General features: G+C 33.2%; 1 protein-coding gene across 2 annotated transcripts in view; it reads right to left on the reverse strand.

The window, feature by feature from the left end:
* LOC108724507 (mucin-4) overlaps window positions 1-16,340 on the reverse strand; it is a 68,331-nt gene that overhangs the window by 11,209 nt on the left and 40,782 nt on the right. For both annotated transcript variants that reach the window (XM_018450927.1, XM_018450926.1), the window contains exons 2-4: window positions 6,319-6,399; window positions 2,544-2,686; window positions 449-666 (exon numbers count right to left, since the gene is read on the reverse strand). In XM_018450927.1, the coding sequence (XP_018306429.1) occupies window positions 449-666; window positions 2,544-2,686; window positions 6,319-6,399 (442 nt within the window). The remainder of the gene's footprint in view (window positions 1-448; window positions 667-2,543; window positions 2,687-6,318; window positions 6,400-16,340) is intronic.

Raw genomic sequence — 16,340 nt, forward strand, 5'->3', positions numbered from 1 at the left:
ATATAATAATTTATATCAATTTTGTAACATCTATTAAATAATATTTATAGAACTTTTGCGCACTATTTACAGCGTTGATTCCATATTAGCCCTTTTCAATTCATTATTTCTATCAATTTTATTAATATTATATAACTTGAATTTAAAGATCAAAAAAATTTTAAATATTCTAAAAAGTTCATGTTATCACAACTTAAAATTAATTCTTAGATTAACTGTGGTTTTTAATAAACTCCGCTTCAATAGTCGTGCTACATTTCTACCTTAGTAACGCCGAGTTAAGTTAAGGGTTATACAGGTGCACGCAAATATACTTGTTCAAACAACCTACTTTTCCAAGATTGGGCACAAGATGATATTATAAGATGATACGTGATCTTTTGAATCATATTTAAAACGGGATTAAAACCATTATACATCGAAATGGTGATAATTCGTCTCTTCTTACCCTCCTCATGTTCGGAATCCGGTTGGCCGTTAAGTATGCTGTCGAGGACGGGATGCGTCCATGGATTGTTCGCTAGAGCCTGCAAAGTGGTACACCTGGATGCAGCGGGATGTTGCACCAGCTGAGATATACACCTCGTCAGCGTTACGCCGAGGTGTGTTTTGGAGGCGGGTGCCAATTTCGGCCACTCCCCGCGCAATACAATTTTCAATGTATGTCTGCACAAAGAAGGACAATAACATGAATGAGTCGCAATATGAAAAAACGGGCAGCAGGACATGTTTGCGCGGACTTGTTTTCGTATTTGTTTCCCAACATTTTGCGCCCTACATCGGCGGTGCCTAGGTATCACGAATGTTACAATAAGAGAAGAGAGAAAAAGATATCTGCATTTGGGAAAATCAGAATTTCTGTATATAGCTTAAATCAATACTTTAATTCTAAACAAATCGATAACTTTTCTTTTTCTTTTTCAATTCATTTTTAATTCAATAATATTTAATATATGTTATATAATTAGATTTATATTTTAAGAAAGAGTGAATGAAAAGGAGAGTTAATTTAGATCCTGTTAGTTCGCGATAATTTGTTGCTCCATCTTGGCATTAGCTGATCATAAAATCATGAACGAAAAAATTTTATTTCTCATTGGAAATAAAATTAGATTAAAAATCAGGCTTCTTGATTACTTATTCACGTATAATTCACCCATAAGATTTAAATTACTTAATCACGTCCAATTCACCCCCAAGATTTAATTCGTCCACCAGTAACAATGCCGAATGGCTCGCTAATCAGACCTCCATTACGGAAAACTGGAAACTTCACGAAGAATAATGTTCTCGCGCATCCCTTTTGGACTATCCTGTACCCGTAGGGTGCCTCGGTTGTATACCCGTCACGTTAACGTGAATTTGCGTCGCATTGCTATTCAAAATTCCGGGATCGTTTGTATGACGGTGCTACATACGTGCAGATTCATTACTCAGTGCAGTCTGTTTCTCTCTCCACTTCTCTATCTCTCTCATGTTTTTTCTCTCTCTCACCACGTTCATCTGCCGTAGAACGACGCTGTTACATCGAAACTCGTTTCACGCTACCTTTGTGTCGAAAAAGCTCCAGCCGGTAATACAAAAAAAGTCGACTGTGTATATGCTGTGCGTTAAATGGGTCATATACGGACGGAGAGATCTCATAATGCAATAATAATGAACATAATTAAGTGGTATAAATGTAACTTGGTCCCGACATTATACATTCAATTATTTAAATACTCAAATAAGGTAATGATATAGTAATGTAAACTAAAAGGACGAGGTTAAAAAAATTCTCGCTCACTCTGGACTCATTATTACTAATAGAAGCGTTAAAAAAATTACACGCGATAAAAATGTCGTGTATTTCCAGCTTACAAAAATAGACTATTGGTTTGTTGAGCGAGTCTAACTCTTATCATCCTTTTTCTAATTAAAATACAAACTTTTGTACAACTAGTATTTCGTTATTGAAAATTAAAAATCATAAGGTAGAAATCACGTGATATCTTTTTTCAACGATGTAATTTGATAAAAAATGATCATAATTCAATATATTCATAATATCGTAATGATCATAATTCAATATATTCGTAATATCGACAGTAATCCGACGTACAAAAATAGACTACTGATTTACTATTGCTACTGATTTACTATAGCTTTAGACTATTGGAATGAATTCGACTTATCACCTTCTTTCAAGAATGTAACTGTAGATCATTACAATATATATCTATCCTTAATGTTGGTATCTTTACAAAAATAGATTACTGGTGTTGTTGAGTGAGTTCATCTTACCACTCCTTTCCAATTAAAATATAGACATTTGCATAATTATGTCACATAAAAAAATTTCATATTGAAAAAAATCACAATATAGAGATCACGTGGTCTATTTTTTTTTCAACGATGTTGCGACAATGAATAATCACATAGTTATACAACGGTGTATCCTCTCGTCCATAGATATGTGTCTTTTGCGAAACGAGTTCCCCGTTAATCGAGGGTCGCATAATCGCGGATGCAACAACAACGATCGACGGACGACGTGTACCCACCTGTGAGCCCATTCTATGAGAGACTGGATGGCCTCGGGCTGTGCCACAGGAATATAATTGGCGACATGCTCCCAGGCTGCCAGAAGCGCATTCACCTTGTCGACGTACTTCTTTTTGATGTCACTCAGTGTCGCCTCGAACCCCTGCGAAGCGAAGAAATCGTTGGCTCGATTAAAAGGAACAGGAAAATCGGAGAACGGAGGGATGTTCAGGGACAATAATCGTCACGTCAGCATCAATGCGAGATACGACGATTCATCCTGATGAATAGCACCGCGTTTTTCGTATTGTACTGAACCCTTCGATATACTTTAATTGCCGATTGTCTTGTTCAGTTAAGGGTATATTCCCTACCTCGCCTAATTACAAATCGTATTAATTTATCTGCAGATATTTGCCATTTACGTTTGCGGTAAACAACCAATATTACCTTGCTTTAAGTAACTCTAGTTAATTAACTCAATGTGTTTGTGTCTGTTTCTATATCTTATGTATCTTCCAGTTTCCTATACCCATCTTCGCTTTCAGTTCGTCTATCTATCTTTCATTTCCACCCACACACATTTCCGCACATTTAATAAATTAGATTTGTAGAACTAAAATGTAAAATGTATACTTTTACCTCTTTAGAGATTTATATTTGTTTTCACTTAAGGTATCAAAATACATTAAGTACATTGATATTACATTTTGCAGTACTAATATTATTAATTTGAGATTGAAGGCAATATTTATATTTAACATTGAATTCTAAAATAAAATTAAAAAGCAGACTATGCTCATAATTAATTGACATTGATAAATCGATCTATCGATCGTATCGAGAGATCAAAAAAAAGTGCAAGAGAAGATAAAGAAATATAAATTCAGAAAAGATAGACATGTAGAAAAGATCATCGACAGAGAAAGAAACTCAAAGTTTTTACTCAAAGAAAGAACAAAAAGAGAGAACTACGCAAAGAAAGAACGAAATATTGAAAGCCATGACCTGGTAAAACGTTCCTTGAAGAACAATATTTTTTAATACTCGATACATCAGCATACTCGACAATTTTACGTCGGCGATATGACATGTATTGCGTAAAAAAAATACGTTATTGTCGCGTGTGGAAATAGCTTTTCGATTATGCAATTTCTTGGAACACGTTGCTTTCGTGAGAAGAAGATTATCTTTATTGCAAAGTAATATAAGTTTGAAATTAAAATGCATAGCTACATAATAAAAATTTATAGATATTAAAGCGACACAAAAAAAAAAAAGAAAAGACAGAGAGAAGAAAAAAATTATTTTAATAAATCTGAATGCTGCGAAAGAGCAATTATTCTAAATATTATCTAAAAGAAGAATTTGATTCTCAGAAATACAGAATTAAGCTTCTTCTCTTCAATACTTGAATAGGAGAAGGATTGTAAAGGAGCTTAACTGTGCCATACGTTCCCAAGAACGTTGCGTAAGAACCGACAACGTCGGTTTCGAGAATCGAAGGAGTTTCCATTTTGAATGGGTTAAAAGGAACCCTACTGCATCTGTGCGCTTGTTTCTTTCAGTAGAAAGCGCGGCCGCACATAACAAGCATAATGACATTTATCCAGAGGACTTTGAAGCGACGTTCTCTTGGCAAACAATGTTTACCAAGGACCACATAGTTCCGCGGAGGATTGATAACGCGGTTAAAGCTATGGGGTTATTCGGGAATCGTATTATTCAAAGCAATTACCTACGCGCGCTAAGGTTCGTGCAAGACGAAAAAAAAGCGAACCGAGTTACAAAATAAAACTCATTTCCCTCATCGAGGACATGATGGAAGTCCATTTCCACCATGCATCGAGGATTTTACATGAGGATCCATTCGTCATTTATTTCGCTTCAAGGTCTTCTGCTGATCAATTCACAGTTTTTTAAAAAAAAAAGCTATTTTCTTCATTACAAACATTTATCGCGATAAATAATTGTACCTATATAATAATAAAAAAAATAGTATAATAAAAAATAATAAGAGATTCTTTCATTATTATTCATAATATTAATGTTCAATAAATAAATATATAAAATTTAATATTTTATATTTTACACTTTTATATGAAAATTAAAATATTCGTAAAAGCTTCGTTAATTTCAATTACAATTTTATTATTATTATGTTAATAAGTAGCGCTATAGAAGACTTCAAGCATCGTTATCGAGACGGTTATTTTATGGATAGTGAAGATATTTTGAGACCGCAATATTCTACCCTCGCAGGATAAAAGCTTCGATATACCTATAGTGTGAAACGCATCAAAAAGACGATTTGCGTCAATTCGATGCACTACCGTAAACATGTTAGACCGAATGGGATTCAGCAATAAACCACAAATACCTGGCAATAGCAACGAATTTGACATGGCACTGGCAAATTCGTCGAGTAAATGTCAGCCTTGATTTCCATCGATTCTTTTTGTTAATCACAGTTCGATGCACCTGGATTCGCTAACGTTTCGTCGTGTACAGGATATGCATAAAAAAGCTCAGCTACAAACGCTTTTTAGAAATATATTTTGACTGCCACTAAAAATTAAAGAAAAATTTTGATAAAATTCTCGCACAGTTTATAACCTTTCGTGGTCATATTGAGAGAAAAATGTTGAAGTATTACGAAGCAAATGTTACTTACAAAATTTGATTGTGATAAAACGAAATATACATTTCTGTGAAATATATCTTATTTTTGTGAAATATATTTAATTTCTGTGAAATATATCTCATTAATTGCAAAAAAATAAAATAGATGGCTTGTTTGCTAGGAATAACATTTTATTTCGCCCGTATTTAAATAAATATTTATTTCAGTGAGATAAATATATTTCTCACAAATATATTTTTAGGCATCTTTTTCTCAGTGCAGATTTATAAAAAATAATAAACAATATTTAACTAAAAATAAATGAATGAACTGACTGTAAACTGTAAATAATACCGACGGTAGCAATAATAACGATGGTAGAATTCCTCTTGCTTTGTCAATTGTTAACTAAAAGATATCGAGACTTATGTTACCTCCGCACACTCGTAACATTACCATCACGAACATGGGAAACGTTTTTCCTTTGTTCGCAAACATTTCTCTTCACATATTTGAAAGGAGTATTTCCTCCGTCAAGAGACGGAGAAAATATGGAAGTTCTTATCTATCTCGGCAAAGTCTTTATGTCACATAATATTATTCTGTTTGCTATCTTCTGGCATATTTCGCTCGTGCACATTTATCGTGTCAAAGGATAAAGATTGCCAAAAGAAGTAATAACGATATCGAAGATGAGATTGACGGACTCGATATTACGAAGGGTTCAGTGTAATAGATGTTAGTAGACTGTTAAATTCATAACATCAAATTATATTCAATTTGAGTTCTTTTTATCATCATTTAATAGGTCGCTCTTACTCAATATGTTTCGTTAATTTAACTAAAACAATGAAGTTAAATAATTTAACTCAAATATTACATTTGATTCAAATTTAGTTTATTATTATTAAATGCATACGTTAATATGAACGTTGTTTACTTTGAAACTAACTATAGAAAAGGATTAATTTACATTTTAATACATTTTGATATGGAAGTTAAAAATAACAAAATATCACTTAACTCAAGGAGTGCCATTGTTTCTTTAATAATATCTAACAATGAACCGTTCGATTCTTCAGAGCTTAAAACATTAAGCTAAATTAATTTCAACTCGACTATATTATTGATTTAGCAATGTTTTCCATTTTGTGTTAATAAATAAAACGCACCTTTATCCCCAACAAATATTCTTGTCCCTTGGAGCTCGTGAACGAACCACTGTGCGCCGCTGGAACCACCGACGATTGAAGCTGTAAAAATAAAACAGTGATAATATTAGAAAATATTCAGATGTTGGCAGTATCGTACTTTCTTACGCTAAAATTAAACTTCAAGCGTTTTAGACCTAACACCGGATGCGGCACTGAAGGAATACAAATTAGCATTCGCGAAAATATCGGTTTCAGGAAAGGATAGGTATTTTTAAACTTAGTTGCAGTGTGACTCGTCCTAGAATCGTTCCGCATGCAATGTAATCGGTCACGTTCGCTCGCGTATTACACGAACGATGAGAGAGCTAGCTGGCATTTAATGTTGCGAACGCGTTGCGAATGCAATTTGGTGCAAAATCGGGGAAGAAAAAAAAACCGAAGGCAGAGATGTCATTCTCGCAAGGCGCACGCCGAGAGACGTTTCTCGCGAGGAATTACCAGCGACGGCATTCCCGGCCGACGCGACGTATCCAAGAACATACTCGACACGTCGCCCACAAATTTCCCGCGAATGCGCCCGATGTATCGTGCATCCGGAATACCGAGGGGTGTGCGGCGAGATTCTCGGAGTGCGACGTGGGAGAGCCGCGTCTTTGCACCCGCGATCGGCGAAAAACCGCGAGAGACGTGGGGGTAAACATAGTGCGAGACACGACGGCACTCCTTTAACCCGCCTACGCGCGGATCCCCGACATAAAGAGAGGGAAGAATCCGGAGCGTTTCATCATAATGGATCACGAGACTCGTCCATACTGAACCCGCAGTATAAAACTGTAGAACTCAATTCTCCGATTTAAAAAAAAAAAAAAAGAACTGTGCCACGGATAAAATAAACTTGTTATTAAATTAATCAGTGCATTATTTTTAGAATGAAAAATGTTTAAGATGAGAAGAATGTAAATGTATTTTCATAGAATAAAATCCTCGAAAATTTTTAAAATTTACAAACGCTCTCGCGTTTTATGTATGATTTTCTAATTATTATACATAGCGCTTTCACGGAAATAACGTGCGAGTTCGATATACCTGTGCAACAAGTTTTCGTAAATCTTTAAAGGCTGCGAGCACGCGAGATTATTATAGCGAAACGCTGCGGCGTGATGTTCTACCTGTGCAATACAGCAACGGCTACGTCACAAATCAATTGTAATGTTGGCTTTTATTATGAAATACGGGTCAATAAGTTCTCCCGAGGCAATTTCCTTCTGTGTGCTCGCACGTGTGTGAGCCATACGACCGCAACATTTATCCTGCGCTGAATGTAATCAGTGCGGAACGTCACAGTTGCAGTTTTGGCGCTTTTTTCTTTTCTTTTTATATCGAACACTTCGTCAAACGATCTAATATAATGTATATATACACTGAGATAAAAGTGTTTGGTGACTATAATTGTATTATGAAGTAGTTATGATTAAAAGCTCCAATTTTATTATTTTTTTTAGCGATAATAACTATACATGTTTAGTTCTCTCAAACATGAAAAAGTTATATTTACTGTAAATTATCATAATTTCAAATATAATCGGAATTATATAGTAAATATAATCATTTTTCAAAAATTAATTTACTATTTATGGTAATAATAACTAAAGACGATATTAAGAAAAATTGAAGATTCTCAAGCAATGTACATGATTATCATTAATAGCATAATTGACTATATTTATATTAAAACAATTATAAATATATAGTTGTCTCAAAAAACAACTATTTATAGTTAAATTATGATAGTTGCATCTATTTTTCCTCCCAGTATACCATATCAAATATATAGCCACGGAATATCGTTCAAATTAACTTTAGCGCGAAAACAAATTTTTAAAAACGCTATTTTTAAAAACTCTGCTTTGTTAGTCTAAAATATTCGCAATATTTATAGGATACCTCTCGATTTTCTAGCATCTTTGTTATTTTAATAGCACTTTCTCTTGTTGGCAGTTTTATTTCTCGCCAAACATAATTCCTCTCTTGCAATGCTGCAACTTTTCGGATACACATTTTTATACACAGCTCCAATTTCATTCTGGCTTAATTTTTTACAAACTTTTTTCCTCGTGATCATTTTAGTTTTTAATCCGTTCCATTGCGCGCGTTTTCGCGATGTGTGAGTAAGTTCGCTCGCAATCCGCTTAGCGTTATCATGTGACAAAAGCGCCGGAAATATCGAGCGCGACCCAGGCTTAATTTCGCGGCATTTTATCAAAATCGATTTATCCGTCAGGTTCGAGCCGATCTCGTTCGCGAATCTATGGATTGATTCGACGGCACGACCAACTTTCCGGAGAATTACGAATCTGGGTCAAATGGATCCATCGCGTAATAACTTTTGAGGTTGACATTGAGGCAGCGCGAAATTCCTCGAGGCTTTCATCCGCTTGAACGATATTACGAAAAATGGAATGCTTGCGTCTGTCACATGAACGGATCTTGTTCACAGCGTATTGTTATCGTATTGTTATTATTATCAATTTAATTTAAGCTTTACTTACGAAATTATTTAACATTAAAAGTAGAAAAAGCGCAAATGTGTGGGATTACAATTTAATTAAAAGTTGAAGTATTAAAAAGATATAATCCTCGTACTGTCAATTTTTTTTCATTTTATATTGTGAAAAGTTTATCAGAACTTTACTGTATGCCCCTCATATCTCTGCGTAAGCCATTTTAATTTTATATTTTTATGGAACATTCATTATACGACACACAGAATAAAATAGCAGGTCAATCAAATGTAATCCAGATGGCAATAAAAATTGCCAGGAGCAGGTGCGGAACTTACGATTTCTTTTCCAAGCACGCACGCTGCCCGATCGTTAGACTGGAGCTTTATTCGAAAGCACAACTCGCAAGCTCGGTTACTTACACAGAAAGTCCCCCGACCCCTTCCGCCACCGCCGCGTAACTTTGCCCATTTGCAACTTTCGTGTTGCGCCCCCCCCCCTCTTCTGTCCCCTCCCCCCGCGAACCACCCTCCTCCGTGGAGAGGACTTCGTTTCCCCCGATTTCGTTTTCTTTCCGACGAAAATGGTTTTACGTTCTCACATAACAAATCCCGCAGACGGCGCGGAAGAGAAACCCCATTAATATTCCTTTTTTCTCACTCGTAATTTCCGTTTCCGTGATCCCGAGGTGGACAAACGTTAGGATAGCGTCTCTGCTTTTCTGCAAAGTGCTATTTCACAAGACGTGAGGAAACAAGCTTATGAAGAAGGGATGATATAAAACAGCAAGATGTTCTTCTCAGAAGAGATTTAAAGTTCAGTTTTTTTAAGCAGACAATGCATACACAGTCAGGTTAATTCTAAAGTTAAAATATAAATGTAGATATTCATATTCTTCAAGAATAAAGGTATAAATAATAATTGTAAACTATAATATTAAGTACTTGATATTTAAAATTGAATCCAAATTAAAATTTAATTAAATCTAATCTTTTTATGTGTCAAGACAAGATACACGACGAACTAACTAAAGAAAGTTAATTGGAAAGTTCTGCTATTTATTGATATATTTAACCTTTAACCTATAACTACGGTTCAATCTTTTTATTGCATAAATTTATTCCATGCATATCTTGAGACCTTATTTTGATCTTCTTGAAGAACATTAATTCTAAATAAAAAAATATGTTCTATCTCAAATAACAGTTTCAGAACGCTGCTATTCACGCAAGATCAAATCGACGATACAATAGAAACAATTAAACTTCCTGCTATAGCAGTTTCTCGATCGATTCTGGATTAAACGAGTATTATTGTTTACCGAAGTACCATAGATGTCCAAACATACAGCGAATAAATATTTGAATAAAAATTATAACTACGATGAAATTTCAATAAAATAAATGCTTTACATCGAGGACTTCCCGTAAAATTCATTAGCATTAATGGAATTGTTGTTTCGTATAATTGCAAGTGGTTATTAATTTGATATGTATTCAATGCGTCATTCAATATGCAGTGAATACGTAAATCGTTCAATACGTGATAGCAAAGGGAATCGCGTCAGAATCCAATTATATTCTTCCCGTCTTTTTTAATGACTGCTGTAGAATGTATTACAGTATTATTATATTGTAGAATTTAACAAGCTATTAAAAATGCACGTCAAATTTATATTTATGTATCATATAAGACCGAATAAAGAGCGACTAGTTCTTACATTTTAATTATGTTGTAGTTATAATTGGATTTTGCCTTGAAAGTATCTATAATTTAATTCTTTGAAACGTACTAAATATACAGGATGTTTCAGAAAGATCGTCAAATATTTCGTGCGCAGGTAGAACGGACTAACTGAATCGAAAAGTCTTCTACCATTTTGTCTGCAGTTTTTCTGTAAAGTGTATTTGAGAGTATTTGAGTAAAAAAATTATTAAATTTTCGACAATTTTTAGCAATTAATATCTTGTTAACGAAAATTGCGAAAATTACAAAATGGTAGAGGACTTTTCTTTAGTTTAGTCCATTCTAGCCCCCGCGAAAGATTTATCGTTACTTTTGGAACACCCTGTATATACAGATTTTTATATTCATAAACATTTTTATACACTTTTACATAATCGGCCACATTTTGTTTTTAATATAAAATATATATTCATAAATATATATAAATTTATTGTAAATCAATAATTCTCAAGAATTTGCTAACTAAGTATTTAGAGTATATATATATATATAAATACAAAAGAAAAAATATTTTATCTCTTCTTTAAAATCTCTCCTGTCAAAATGATTTCTACCTAAAATTAGTTTTCTATAAACTTTATCCGCTTAAAGCGGACAGAATAGTTTTAACTTAAAAAGTAGAGAGAAAAAGAAATTTCCTTTATATATTGGAAATAAAAATAAATCCCGCAGCAACATAAAATGCAGGTCGTATCGGTTTTCTAATTTGGCGCAGCATCCAGTCGCTCGTGAAGACGACAATCGATATATACGTTTTACAATTATTAATAAGAAATTACTATTTTGAGATACATTAATTATATTTGGAAAATTCTGATGTCTGCTGTTGAAGGAACGGCGCGTGTCGCCGACGCATTTTGCGATCTCATTCTGATAATCGATATGTCATCGAGGGATATCCGATATCAACCAATATCTCGCAAGGAAATACCATAATGCAAGATCCATTAAAAAGACGAAATGGACAACCGTTGATTTGTTCAGGAATACCGTGCCACAAAGCACAGTATGATATGAATTATTAAATACAATAATATATCTATAATAATATATCCCCAACGATATATTATATTTGCGAAGCTAAAATTATAATTTAATTATCTGAGAATTAATGAGCTTTCTAATTTTCTCTCCCAGTGTACATCGAAAACAACAATTATTATCTATCCGACTGGTTAAGTTCTGTAAAATTGATTTGATTCCAAGCATGAAAACCGGTATAAACCAACGCTGAATTTAAAGTGCGAATAATTAACACTATGACGCATCGCTTTTAATGCTTATCAAAAATTTCTGCGGATTAAAATTCGAATTAATATTTAACAATAAGTTCGTCTATCGCTTGGAAAGATAATCTGATAAGTATAAAGCATTTATGTAACAAGGGCATAAATGAGGCAATATTTTTCAATAAGAAAGAAAAGAAAAAGAGAATTTAATAATCTTTTTTCTCTATAAAATATTTATTTGCGATAACTGTACGTATTTATACAACAGATAATACAGATAATCATAAGGCTATTATGTTATTGGAACATTCCAATGTTTAAATTTATTTCTGCCTGCAGTGTATAAATAAAAATAAAGTAAAAGTTTTTCGTTTTAATCTATTTCAGAGACATAACATATTTGAATGAGAAAATTATATCTAACGGAATTCTGACCTCCACAGTGAATTGAAAAGTGAATTAATGTTTCAACAATAGAAGAACTGCCACAACTGAGCACAATAGGAAACAGAGGGTCTCTTACTAAACTTCTCGACATCTTCAAATTCATGCTTGAAGAAAAGAAATCATTGCTTCTCTTGCAAAAGTCGTCGTGCAAAATGTAATATTTTCATTGTCGTAGATGTCTTCCTTAGAATCTGATGTTTGTTTTATTTTATCCTTGAATTTTAGAAAATACTTCTACCGAAGATAAAGAACAAATGAAATATCAAGGTGTTTTCCCTTGTCTCGTTTTGGAAAGCGATCGTATACGGAGAATGGTACGAAAGCAATGCAGCGACCACGCAACTCTTTGGGAAATTGCCAAGTCAAGTATAACACTCAACGGAAAAAAGTAGATTCGACAGACCGACGAAGACCGGTATGCGGGACATTCGATGAATTTATACGCAATATTCATTGATTGTTCTATTCGCAATATACTCTGCCTGTCTTCCGACAGTAATTTACGACTTCTCGGTATAAAATGGAAATAGAACTAAAGCTGTGTTGTTCTCTAAAATATTAGAATATTTTCAATATGTCATACCACTAGAAAATATTTCCCAATATAATGTTGTTACTCTTTAATCTATCATAAAATAGAATTAATACAAAGCCGATCATATTTATTGTCAACAGAAATATTTTACTCTTAAATGGAAAATTCTTAAATCTAGAGTAAAATAATCTTGGACATCAATTTCATGCTAAATATTGGATGCCAGCATACATTATGTCAATTACATTGAAATAAAATTTTAATAAATAGTTTTTGAATAGTTCTAAGTAAATATTTACTAAATGTAAACATTTATTTGATACAAAAACTATTAATTTAATTTGACTATCATTTTTTTATTAAATAAATATTTATTTACTGTAAGTAAATGTTTATTTAGTACTCAAAGAAAAATGTATTAATTAACACATTTTTCTTTGAGTACTAAGTAAACATTTATACTAAGTAAACAATTCCTCCTTCGAATTAAATAAGATTGACTTATTGTGAATCTTGATTAGCTTGAGATAAACAACAGTATAAATTTCAGTTTATATATTCTTAAATCTTAAGATTTAATAATTTTCTTTTTAGTTTAAAGATTTATTTAAACGTAAGAATAAACTGAAATTAAATATAAACTGAAATTTTTACTGTTGTTTATCTCAAGATAATCCAGATTCACAATAAGTCACTCTTATTTAATTCGAAAGAGGAAAATAAACATTATTGATTTAATCTTATTGTTTCATTTTTATACTGAATAAGATTGCGATAAGAATATTTTTTTGTCTCGTTATCAAAAGTCCTTTCTGAGAGGGCAATTTCATAAATCTTATGTATTCCAAACGAATCCATTCCGAGAGTTATTAAACGTGAATTGATAGCTCTTCCGGCCTTTCCACGTCAGAAACCGTGACAAAAAGTAATAGCAGCTACGAAGACCGAATATGAATTCCAATGTGCGTTCTTAGCAAGGATCTTAGGTCATGCGATACTTGGAGGGGAATATAAAATCGATTTTTTTCATTGGTACAGCAAGGGTGAAATTGTTGACGAAGACGGGATCGGGCAGTCCAAAAGGGGCTTCTCCCTTTATTCCTTCCTAGTTGCTTACGTTTGTGTCACGGCCACAATGGCCACGAGGTCATCGACCGACCCTTCTGCGATTCCTATTAAAACAGGTACGAATCTGGTGGCGTCAATGAGCCCTTACTTTCACCACCTACATCGTATTAAATTATGTTCGAGGCTTTTCTTATCAACAATGATAAAATTAAGAAGATTACAAGAATAATAATTGTATATTATTAAAAAATTATTTAAAATTAAAGTAATATATGTGATATTTATTAACGTTAAAAATATAATAATTTATTTATATAAATACAATATTATCCAATAGTTTATTTTCTAAAAGATTTTTACAATTGATTAATTTTCCTTCGATGCTAAAGTTTCCGGCAAAATTTGTAGAGAAGATGGTATTATAGCCAGTGTATATATTGTGGCCTCCCTTAATATCTCCGCTATTATATAGTGAATCTTAATAATTACTTATGGAATTATTAGTTCAGTAGCTCGCCGTTACATCATGACGCTAATATTACCAATACTCGATAGCCAGCACTTATTATAACGTATTTTTAAAGTATTTCGAAACGTTTCTGAGGTACACTTTAGCATTGAATTACATCTACTTCCTCATTTTTCTTAAACTTGAGCATTTTATCACACGAATATATGTATTTTTGAGTGTGTTTATTTTGAGTGTGATTTGCTATTTAACATTTTATTTGACTCTATATATTTTGAGTTACACAAATTTAAACAATACCATGTCATTTTGCTAATGTGGCCTTCTATGGATATTGATTACTCGCGACCTCTTTTTTGAGGTTTTCATATTAAAATAATTATTTGATAATTGATTGTAACTCTACTGTTGATCTATAGTTTATATTACGTGTATTATTTCTAGTACTGAACAGCTTATATGCAGAAGTTATATGAACGTACATACATTCATTTGCATATATTTTAAAATGATTTTCTTTTTTCATTTTAACCAAATACCGTTTTCTAAACAAAACTAATATTTTAAGGCTATTTTTAGGGAAGGCCATATTACCGCTCATTTTTTTCTTAGAGTCATTACGCAATGTCGCCACATTTTTATTAATACAATAGTATCCTAAGTAATGAATATTTCGTAACTTTGAGTCCAGAATCGATTCAATAACATTTTAATGAATGTAATTATCAAGTTTTAAACTTAAATATTGATTATTAACAAAGTTATTGTGTAAAATGTAACTGGGATCCCATAATACCACCTTCTCCTCTACAGTAATTATTATAAAGGCAAATTATGAATTTTCTTGTAACGCTTGGTATTGTCGCCGTAAGCGTTTAATATTATTGCAGTCGTGCTCGCATCGATAAAATCAAAAGGCTCGAACTATATTGCAGCACGTCGAGTTACACAAACAGATAAATCTTAATTCCAGGGAAATAGAACGATAAAATACCACGCTGTTTTCCCGCGATCCCCTTGATCGGCATTTTTTCAAATCGACAAAATGAAACGAGCGGACGGGAACGTAAACCCCACGGCGCTTATTGCACGCGAACGTTTATTCCTCTCTCTCTATATCTCTCAGAACCAATGTGTGTAAAAATGGACCGACTAGGCGCTGGATTATTCGCGTGGAATTCCGCGGTTGTATACGTCCAAAGCTTTGAGCTTTGAAATTCCTTTCTGCCGATACTGACAGCCAATTAGCGCGATGACGCGGGTGTGCGCGTGCGAGCACTCTCCTTCTCTCCTCGCTCTTATATCTGCACGCGGAATCGGAAGCAAAGAGGATTAAACTCACCACACGCTCTTCTGCTTCCTGATTGCCAGGTTCAAAGTTCATGACTCTATGTCGATGCGAGTACCGTAAAACAAGGTTAAATTGTACTGCCATAAAAGCGGTAGCAGATGACACGTTTCAACGCTGCGCGAATATCAAATTTATATTTGCTTAAAGTTCCCGAAAAAAAAAAAAAAGAAATATTTTAGTTACGTAATAGTTGTATATCTCAGTGCTAACTTTAAAACTTAAATGATAAAAATATCTAGAAAATTGCTGAAAATATAATATAGTATGCATGACGCAGACGATTGCCCAACATCGAGTAAATTCAAGTTTTTAATCGAGATTTCTCGATATTATGATATTCTACACTGATAACTCACGAACGAGAACTGCTACGATCGCGAAGTTATGCGATGTAATGGAAGAAAAAAGAAACTAGGTCTCTTGATTTTTAAACATCATTTTACCAGTATAGAAAGGATACAACTCCCAAAAGAAGGAACGATTAAGGAGATGATGAAAAAAGTTTAAATGGTTTTGCTTTGAAAAATATAAGGATTTTCGTTCGAAAGACAAAAAAATCCCCCAAAAATAAATTGGAATTAAAAAAGTAATTCCCTGGAAGAAAAAGTACGAAAGAACAAAGTGTGAAAAATCTACTACCGATATATATATAGTCTGCAGGTGCATCTGCATGCACAAAGACAAATGGTATATA

This window comes from Mycetomoellerius zeteki, unplaced genomic scaffold (genome assembly GCF_001594055.1).
Source record: "Mycetomoellerius zeteki isolate Tzet28-1 unplaced genomic scaffold, Tzet1.0 scaffold301, whole genome shotgun sequence".
Classification (NCBI taxonomy): Eukaryota; Metazoa; Arthropoda; class Insecta; order Hymenoptera; family Formicidae; genus Mycetomoellerius; species Mycetomoellerius zeteki.